Genomic DNA, 9,769 nt, shown 5'->3' on the forward strand with positions numbered 1-9,769 from the left:
AGAGGTGTGGGTCCACCACTTCCTCGATGGCACACTTCCCTTGTAACACCTCGATGTTGTCTGCCAGCGACTGATGCTGCGTCTCTGGATACACAAGTGTCGCCGGCTGAGATGTCAACGGTGGAATCTTTAGGATTCTGGTAATGTAAGGATCTTCGAGGGTGGACCTGGTCCAAGTCCTCCAAAAGATGCCCAGTCTCCCACCTACTGGTGTAGGGAAAACTGGCACGGCTACAGGCGGGAGGTCTCAGTCATGACAGGCAACACCTTAACGTCTTGAATAGGGGTGCTTCCCCTTCCCTCTGCTGGGGATGGCGGGGGCGTCCCTGGTTGTGTCTGCAGGCCTGCGATGATCGGCTGCCACGTTGCCCTGGCCGCGACCTCTGGTAACGGCGGATCTAACAGATCCCTCCTCGGGATGTAGCGGGATGTAACTTCTGAGTCTTCCTCTTCCTGACCACCACCAAAAAAAACTTATTTCTGCACTTTACAACCCCATACACTCTGCACAGCACTGCTTGAGGGTGAACAACACCTTAGCACAATCAGGACACCAAGGGTGAGGATCCTTGACATAATTCAGGCCTTTACACACCATGCACAACTACTGTATTAAATGAAAATATAAACATGACCATAAGGATAAATGAAAAACACCCTTACCACGTAATGGACTGCACCACTCATGCGTGCAGCAGCATGCTTGCAATTGACAAGTGAAATGGCTGCCTCCCCGAAACGGAGAGCAAAATTACACTAGATACAGTGTTAAGTGACAAAAACTAAAACAAAAAGCTTAGATACGGCGGAAGAAATACGAACAGAAACCAATCCTCTGAAAAATAAAACCGATCTGGCAAAAATTACGGAGGCAACATCAGAAATAGGAGACACACAACTGTGTCTCCTATGAGGTAGACAACAAGTGTACGATAACGAATTTATATGCTATAACCGACACAAAGATTGAAAATATTACATACAACACCAAGAACCTGCAAAATGGAATCAGTGCAAAAGTGTAGTAAGTCTAACTTCATTAGCTGAAAAAGAGATAGCAACCCACACACGCTTGAAGTAAAAGTGAAGTTCTCGTGGAGTCTGCACGCATGCGCAGTGGGGAGATCCAGATACTTTCGTATCATGACAGTCGTAGATTGCAAGGTAGCCATTCAAGATTGAATAGCAATTCAACTCTGTCAGATCTCCTAAGCGAAGCTTGAGGTAATATGATATAAACCTATGGTAAGGTAAGTAAAAAATTGAGCACTTTAATCAAAGATCTCACAACGGCTACAAATGATATTGCTCACCATTCAAAATGACAAAAAAAATCAGCTGAAAATTTTGCTACAACTTGACATAAGTAGATGGTTGAGGGTGACATCAGCGGCTTGACCAGTCTTTCAAGGCCAGGAGGACATAGTTCCTGGGCGACAGCTTTGGATCAAATATTGGCACCAGCACGCTGGGGACTCCTGGAATGAGAAGGAGTGAATGGGTGAGTGAGTATGCTTTTACGTCGCTTTTAGCAATATTCCAGAGACATCCAGGTATGTCCTGGTCTAGAGACATCTGGGTATGTCCTGGTCTAGAGACATCCAGGTATGTCCAGGTCTAGAGACATCCAGGTATGTCCACGTTTAGAGACATCCAGGTACGCCCTGGTCTAGAGACATCCAGGTATGTCCACGTTTAGAGACATCCAGGTATGCCCTGGTCTAGAGACATCCAGGTACGCCCTGGTCTAGAGACATCCAGGTATGTCCTGGTCTAGAAACATCCAGGTATGTCCTGGTCTAGAAACATCCAGGTATGTCCTGGTCTAGAAACATCCAGGTACGCCCTGGTCTAGAGACATCCAGGTATGTCCTGGTCTAGAAACATCCAGGTACGCCCTGGTCTAGAGACATCCAGGTATGCCCTGGTCTAGAGACATCCAGGTATGTCCTGGTCTAGAAACATCCAGGTATGTCCTGGTCTAGAAACATCCAGGTACGCCCTGGTCTAGAGACATCCAGGTATGTCCTGGTCTAGAAACATCCAGGTACGCCCTGGTCTAGAGACATCCAGGTATGCCCTGGTCTAGAGACATCCAGGTATGTCCTGGTCTAGAAACATCCAGGTACGCCCTGGTCTAAAGACATCCAGGTATGTCCTGGTTCATGGACTGACCTTGTTCCAGGAGGTACAGCATCCTGTCCAGGAGAAGGAGGGTCTCCACCACTGGCGCTAGGCACAGACGCAGGGTATAGAACACAACCACATTCTTCCATAAAGGCAGGTAACTCTCAGCAACACTTAAAACTTCAGGTGGGATGTCTGATGTAAAACCTAGTTTTTCAAGTGCAGTTTTTGCATAGCTGAAAATTAAGGCATAAATTATGCTATAATGTTTCCTCATACTGTGTCAATTTTCAGACATGAAAAGACTCAACAGCTCACATTCATATGTGCCGACTCAATGAGATGAAAACTAATTAATTGATTATTTGATTAAGAACACAATCATAATCTTAGTCCAGATATTGTAATATTTACTGTGAGGTGTTAAATGTGGACATTGTCTCTTTGACATTTAGCTTATGATTAACTGTGAGGTGTTAAATGTGGACATTGTCTCTTTGACATTTAGCTTATGATTAACTGCTTTAGAAAAATACATGACATTAAACTTGCCCACAAAGAATAGGTCAAGGGAACTTATGAGCAGGAACTGACATGGCTGTACAAGCATGGCATCTCTTAAACTTCCTGATCTATGACAACTACCTACTTCTCAAATGACAGATCAGTTGCACGTTTAACTGTGAGTTTGATGAGCCCATTCTGGAAGTCTGGTCTGACTGAACGGATGACATGCTGGAGAGCAGCCCGGTAGCTGTGGATCTTCAGATGTGCTGGGTTGTCTGTGACATCAGTAAATATTAGAGTCATATCTTCCAGATTTAGATCATTGATTAATTAATTCTGTTTACATAAAGTATGACGAGAAATTATTGAGAATTTAAAGACTGTAACTGTTTTTTTTTGTTTTTTTCACTCACTACTCAGGCATTAAATGTGAATATTAGCAGAACATAACTCGAGATTCAAAGACAGGTGAACAGTTAGCATTCTGTCAAGTCACCAAGGGCAGCAATGCAGACTTCAATGCAGCAGGTCATACTACTGATCAAAGAAGTTAGAAAGTCGTGGTCCATGCTGTCCAAGTATCAGACCACCTCTTCTTTCATTTCAGTAATATTTGTCAGATTTTTCTTACTGACACTTTTGTTCATAAGTCCCTAACCATTTTCTGTTGGATTTAGGTCAGGGCTATGGCTTGGCCAATCTAATAATGTCATATTTGGGGTTCATGCTTTGAATGATGGTTTGGGTCATTGTCCAGCTGGAAAATCCAAAAATTGCCTTACAGCATGTGAGCTGATGGAAGTAAATGTCCCTCAAGAATATCTATGCACCCCTCACTGCTCAAATCCCTTCAAAAACACTGAGGGGCGTTGCCCCTAACACAGATATACGAACCCAAACATTAAAGTTCGGACTGTACTTTGGGTGCTGATAGAAAGGTTTTTCGGTTTGTTTGGTCCAGAATTTCAGTGTATTAGGAAAAAGCCACACAGAACAGAGAACTTTCATGTGAGAAAATCATATTGTCCCAGTTAAAATTTCCATGCTGTAAGCACCATTTGAACCTTCCTTTTGTTCAGGTTTCATGACTGGTGATGGAATTCCTCAACTTTTCTGCCTACCCATTGCATGCAGCTCAGCTCTAATTGTCTCCTTACAGAGAGCAACAGTTATTCTATCAATCATATCCAGTCTTAAGTTTTCTAAACTCCCTCGTTTGTTTTCAGAAACAAGAAGTTGCCTGCTGTTACTGACAGTCAATTTATTTTCTAGGCCTATGTGCTGGATTAGAAACTTTCCATAATTGTACCACGCATTGTGATGTCAAAAAGTACCTTTCAGCCTTTGGATGTAGCAATCAGCAAAGTGGCAGGCCAGCTCTCGAGATGAGTATGTGAGACCAGAATCCGGCAGACCAGCAACAAACTGACTCATGGGATAGCCGATTTCCTGCTTGGCTACGCCTCCAGGTGACCTAAAATGCCAGAGGTGGGAGACAATATGTTTTAACTGAGTGACAAAACTGAGGAAACTGAAAAACATATTGAGTAAATAACTGAAAAACAATATTGAGTAAATAACTGATTTCAATTTACAACAGCCATGAACATAAATTTCACTCAGTCCAGAAATGAGTATGGACCAATCATGAAAGTTCTTTTTAATCGAATGAAACCCACCCTCCTGTCACATCAACCGACAGCTTCATGTAGCAGCAACCAACAGATGCAAGTCCCATTGCAGCATCACAGTTGATGAACATCCGGATGAGGGTGGGGGTGAGATCTCCACAGGCATGAAGTCCATCCAGGACAAACAAATCTTCAGCTTCTACCTCCTCAGACTTGTCTGTTACCATGGCAATCTGGTACTTTTGATTGCTGTCTCTGTTGTGAATCTCATATTCTGACATGTTGCTTTTATTTGTAATATCTTTGGTAATATCAGACGTTGTTTTCTTTGGATTGCACACATATGAGTTGGTTTTGTTTGGAGTGAAAGACTTAGTATTCATCTTGGTCACATCTCCATCTTGAGTATTATTGTGAGTAAAGTTATTCATGCTGACATCACTGTCTACACCCCCACTGTTTGCCCTACATACTGCACCATTGACACACAAGCTCTCATTTTGAGTAGACTGAGGACTTTCAAGATGGCTTCCTCTGTCCGTCTGCTCTGTACACTGTTCAGTCTGCTGCTCATGTCTGTTGTGTTTGATGAGGGCCAGGAAATCTCTGGTAGATATGTGAGCATGTATTCTACTGACAATGTGGCTGGGCAGTCCACCCTGAAGCTCTGACCACTCGTTAGCTGACTCTTTCACCTCTAGTTTCTGTTTCTGGAAGAACAACATAGTTGACTAATATCAAACATCTACTGAAGTTAAAAGTACCTAATTTTTATCAGAAAGAAAATAAAGTTTTAAGCCATGAAATGCCCTCATTCATGGATTTATGGATGTCCTGAATTTTCAAAAATAATAGTTCAGCTCGGACAGTGCTCCTTGTTTAGAAAAAGCAACTTGCTATAATACCTCAACTCTAACGTTTTCTTTAAAATAAAATGTACTACTTGCATGTCCCTATCTCACCTTCAGTTTTGCCTTTTTGATGTTCTTCTTTGTTTCCCTGCAAAGAAGTCAGAAATATAATGATACCATGTATTCCTATCAGAAACAAACCAAGTCTTATTTTATTAACAATTTGGGCCAACAAAATTATTAGCGCTACTGTCACTGTGTAATAACATTCTTCAGGTTTATAACATGAAGATAAACAACAGACCCTAAACAAACATCTACCATGTCATTGAAATTCAAATACTTTACAGAAAATACATTTAATTAAATATCTTCATTAAATTTGATAAAAAGGAAGCAAGAAACACTCTTCATTTTGCCATTGACAGTAGCAATCTTGACCTACTAAGGTCATACTGGATGTATTAGTTAAGGGTCTGTGTGACAGATAAAATACAACCAAAAGAGTTCTGATTTATGGTAATATTGGTGTGCAAGTCATATGTACATGTACATATACCTGTCATACTGTTCTGCCTTTGGAGCATGACCCCCTTCAGCCTCAACTGTTGTGACCTTGACCCCATGAGCAAAGGTGAGGATCCTTGAGAGGTGACCTAGTCCTGCCCCAACATCAACAACTTGAGAGCACTGACACTGGCAGCAAAGATGGCTGATAGTCTGGAGAGATGACAAGAGAAGGCTTAAAGTTGTGAAAACAGACCCATCACTATTTCTCTTCATTCAGACCAATGATGTGTTATGTGCACTGACAATTTCTGTAAGTAACTAAATACATATTTAACAGTTTAGTATCCATGGTACTAGGAAATAAGTTATTTTAAATCGGCAAATGTCAGATTGGAAAGTAGTTCTTCAATAGGGAAGATCACTGACTGACCAATGAAGAGCTCTATGTTTAACTCACTAAACCAATCAGAGATTCAATAATGTAGAGCTCTATGTTTAACTCACTAAACCAATCAGAGATTCAATAATGTAGAGCTCTATGTTTAACTCACTAAACCAATCACTCCCACATGTGTGCTTCCAATACCATGTCACATTCTGTCTGCATTGATCCAATACCTCACAGAAAGGTTATTTTATCAAACACACACTTATCCATTCAATCAAATCGAACAATCTTTGTGGAAATTTTCGGCCCAGAAACCATTTAACCAGTAATAGGTTAATTTCACTTGCATGGATTTATTTGTGAGGTTAAAATGTATTTTCAATATGGATGCAATGGTATTCATGTAATGCTTGTTTATTCCTGAGCACTGAGAACACTGTTAAATCACTATAGAAATGCCAGAACTTAAACTGACCATACAGCAGCCATTTGCAAATACCTGGCTCAGCTTCTGAATCTCATGTTGTTTCTTAGGTTTGACATGTTTCCTGTACACATGTTCCAGTTCCATCCATTGGCCATTCTTCATCACCCCTCGCCACTCCTCACGATCAACAAGATGGCTGCTGGGATCACGTGACTCTGGTTCAAGGCTGGGCCTGTCCCTTTCAATGTCCCCAGCTCCTTCAGGCACTGTCCTTGTGTGTTGTTTTGGACGGTGACCCTTCAGGTGCTTGAGGATGTTCTGCATCTGCTGCCTGTCATCCAGGTTCACTGGTTCACGTCTCAGAGCCATACTCAGGATGCACATCCTGTAGGACAACAGCGACAGAGGGGGGATGCCACTGAATGGAACAAAACAAACATTGTTACATTAATGTGGAATAAAATTAATGTGAGCTGATTAAGACATCTGACCATCATCTGCACACAATCTCGGTATGAACTGAACAAAACAAATATCATTACATTACATCAGGACTTGAAGGAAAGACAGGTGTGGAGGGAAGAGTGTTTGCAGGTACTGTGTCAGGTGTAACTCACCTGTAGGTCTGTACATCAGGACACAGGAGGAAGGACAACTGTGGAGGGGAGAGGGTTTGCAGATACTGTGTCCAACTACCAGGAAGTCGAGTCCAAAAACTGGACACAAAGAAATCCTGCAAGACATATTTTACAAGACACTGAAATAACAGAAAATAGAAAAAGTTTAGTTCAAACAATCAATCTTAAAGAAATATAGGATTATTACTTTGATCACCTAAAACAATACTCAAAAACTTTACTGGGCTATACTTACACTAGACCCACAAAACTGCATATATCTTGAGATCAGTATTTCAAGGGTCTCTAATCTATGACAAGTTTACAGGCTTTTTCTGTTGTCCTTGTTACAGGTTTTTACGTGGACGATATCCACAAATGTTGACAAGTACACAACATTTGCTGCACCACCAATCTGTGTATTTTGTTGTTGCTATTGATCGTATAAGCATGAATCATCTCATTGATAAACATAACTGAAAGGAAAGGTAAGGATTATGGTCAGTATTATCGGTTATGGTGATCAAGAGTAGATAACCTACTGGCATGACTTCACCTCATTATAATAGTTCATCATTTTATGTACAATATGTTACAGTCAGCATGTAAGGAGCCTGAAAAAGGTATTTTATGAAGCAGCTAGACAAATCTCTCCATTCATTTCATTTTGATAATGAAGTTTAAACAATTTTGTTACCTCAGAGCCTACAATAAGTACAAATGAAAAGGCTAGTGAAAACAATGACTCTCTTATAGTTAGTCCTGCATCAGAAAATTTCATGACAATGACATAAAGAATAAGAACTGATCAATCTAACGCTGGTGTACGCTAATGACAAATCTTAATTACACCTGCCAAGAGTTACGGCTATATGTGCATCACTATCACTAGTATCAGTTACCATGATCGAAGAACAGTCAGTATTCACAGTGAGTGACACTATTTCATATATCTGCAGCTCTACAAACAATATGTTCAGTGTCACAGGTGTTTTAACAATTAAACCTCTCATAATAACGATACCTCAAGTTTTGTTATATCATAACTTATGCTGATTTCTCAACTGATGTACAAATGATTGGGCACTTTGGTTTCAGATGTTTTACACAGATATAAGATGTCTAAACACACATAGTGTCTATGACATCTAATGTTATAGCATTGCAGAAAGGGCTAGGCAGAAGAGAAAGTAATGCAGTTCAGGGACTGAGCGACAGACTAGGTTCTTCAACTAACTGTACCTGTTATAAACTGATTAATTGAGCATGAAGTTAATGATGATGCGAACACAGGCATAGGTTTATAACATGTCACAGAATGTTGTTTCAAAGGCATTTAGAAGTTGGTGGAATCAAACTAAAGATGCTTTATGGTTCAACTTCTTTATTATACAAGGTCACAACGTTTCGAGACAGTTCCTAGTCTCTTCTTCAGTCTCTCGCTTCACCTGAAGAAGAGACTAGGAACTGTCTTGAAACGTTGTGACCTTGTATAATAAAGAAGTTGAACCATAAAGCATCTTTCGTTTGATGACACAGAATGGCACACACAATTTTCACACTCTTGTGATAGTTATTTTTTATTCTTTCAATCAAACTATTACCATGAGAGGAATTTCATCAACAAGAATGTTATAAGCTTCCATCACTGTTTCCTTTTTGTGATTTCCGTCTTTGTAACATTGAAATCAAATAAGTCAGTTTCAGGAATGCTTGTGACAGACACACTATTTCTTCTGTCCTAACACTCACAGCAACAAACGGTAACCCGGTCGTTGTTACTGACAGGTGTAATAGCGAGCAAACCGCCTCATGGCAGCGACTTGGCAGTGTGACTGTGAGCAGAGACCATATAATGTGGTCTCTGGTGTGAGGCTGCCCGAGTAGAAGTCTGAGACTGTACTCTATTTGTGTTCCCATTCTTTTACAATTTCATTTCTCACTTAATAATATTTAAAACGTTTTATTTTATGAAAGAAATCCTTAAATGGTGGCATGAGATTACTCGCTGTTCTTTGATCAAATACCTTTCACACTCAGCTAGCTTGTTTACAACATTTGTAAACAAACATATGTCACAACATACTGGTGAAACAATATTTGGAAGGTCAAACGGAAAATGTTGTATGAAAACAAAGCCATCTCGTGTAATTACCGATACATAGGCATCCAGAATCCATCTATATTCGTTCAGGAAGTTTTTGATGAGTATTATTCGTCTGTGAATATTATCTACTGTTTCTTTCTCGCAGACGACGATCACCTCCTTCTCTTCGGTCATTTTGCTGAGAGCATGGGTGGGCATTGGAACTGAGAGTGGCGTCCCCTTGACTGCCAATTTATTGCACTACGAAGCGTTCATAAAATATATCAGTTCTCCCTGAATTATTGAGGATTCTGGATGAAACATTATGCTTCAGCGGAATCCTCGAAGAATTCTTGATAATCCGAATTCCCCCCATATCCGAACGCATACTACCGGATTAAAAAGATAACACAGAAACAGACTTTCATAATACCGACTTTAACTTAAGTGACCCCAAACGTTGCTGTACTGCAGTGATAAGTGTGTTCAGCAAGTTAACACTAAATATTGTTTAACGTAGCCTTTTGATGATGTCAGCGCGGGTAGGGCATGGGTACAATTGGTGTCTGGGCCATCAGTGTGTGATAGTATTGCAGACATTTACTGCACTCTCGGTCCTGCCTAT

At 40.6% G+C, this 9,769-nt stretch overlaps 1 protein-coding gene across 1 annotated transcript; it reads right to left on the minus strand.

The window, feature by feature from the left end:
- Positions 1–1,303: 1,303 nt before the first annotated feature.
- Positions 1,304–9,339, minus strand: LOC137276687 (methyltransferase-like protein 25B). Its single transcript, XM_067808304.1, has 10 exons — positions 9,214–9,339; positions 7,059–7,174; positions 6,514–6,859; positions 5,676–5,836; positions 5,228–5,264; positions 4,314–4,975; positions 3,969–4,108; positions 2,777–2,909; positions 2,176–2,363; positions 1,304–1,478 (listed from the first exon to the last, which is right to left on the minus strand). Exons 1-10 carry the CDS (start codon positions 9,337–9,339, stop codon positions 1,387–1,389), a joined length of 2,001 nt encoding a protein of 666 aa, XP_067664405.1. The 3' UTR covers positions 1,304–1,386.
- Positions 9,340–9,769: the final 430 nt, after the last annotated feature.

This window comes from Haliotis asinina, chromosome 3, assembly GCF_037392515.1.
Source record: "Haliotis asinina isolate JCU_RB_2024 chromosome 3, JCU_Hal_asi_v2, whole genome shotgun sequence".
In the NCBI taxonomy this organism is placed as follows: domain Eukaryota; kingdom Metazoa; phylum Mollusca; class Gastropoda; order Lepetellida; family Haliotidae; genus Haliotis; species Haliotis asinina.

What these genes read in the sequence shown, in the direction of transcription:
- LOC137276687 (XM_067808304.1), bottom strand. Translation starts at nt 9,339, where the DNA reads ATGACCGAAGAGAAGGAGGTGATCGTCGTCTGCGAGAAAGAAACAGTA. An exon ending in TCAAAAAGGCAAAACTGAAG is followed by an intron (nt 4,976 to 5,227) that starts GTGAGATAGGGA and finishes TTGTTCTTCCAG; the next exon opens with AAACAGAAACTAGAGGTGAA. An exon ending in GCTGTACCTCCTGGAACAAG is followed by an intron (nt 1,479 to 2,175) that starts GTCAGTCCATGA and finishes TTCTCATTCCAG; the next exon opens with GAGTCCCCAGCGTGCTGGTG.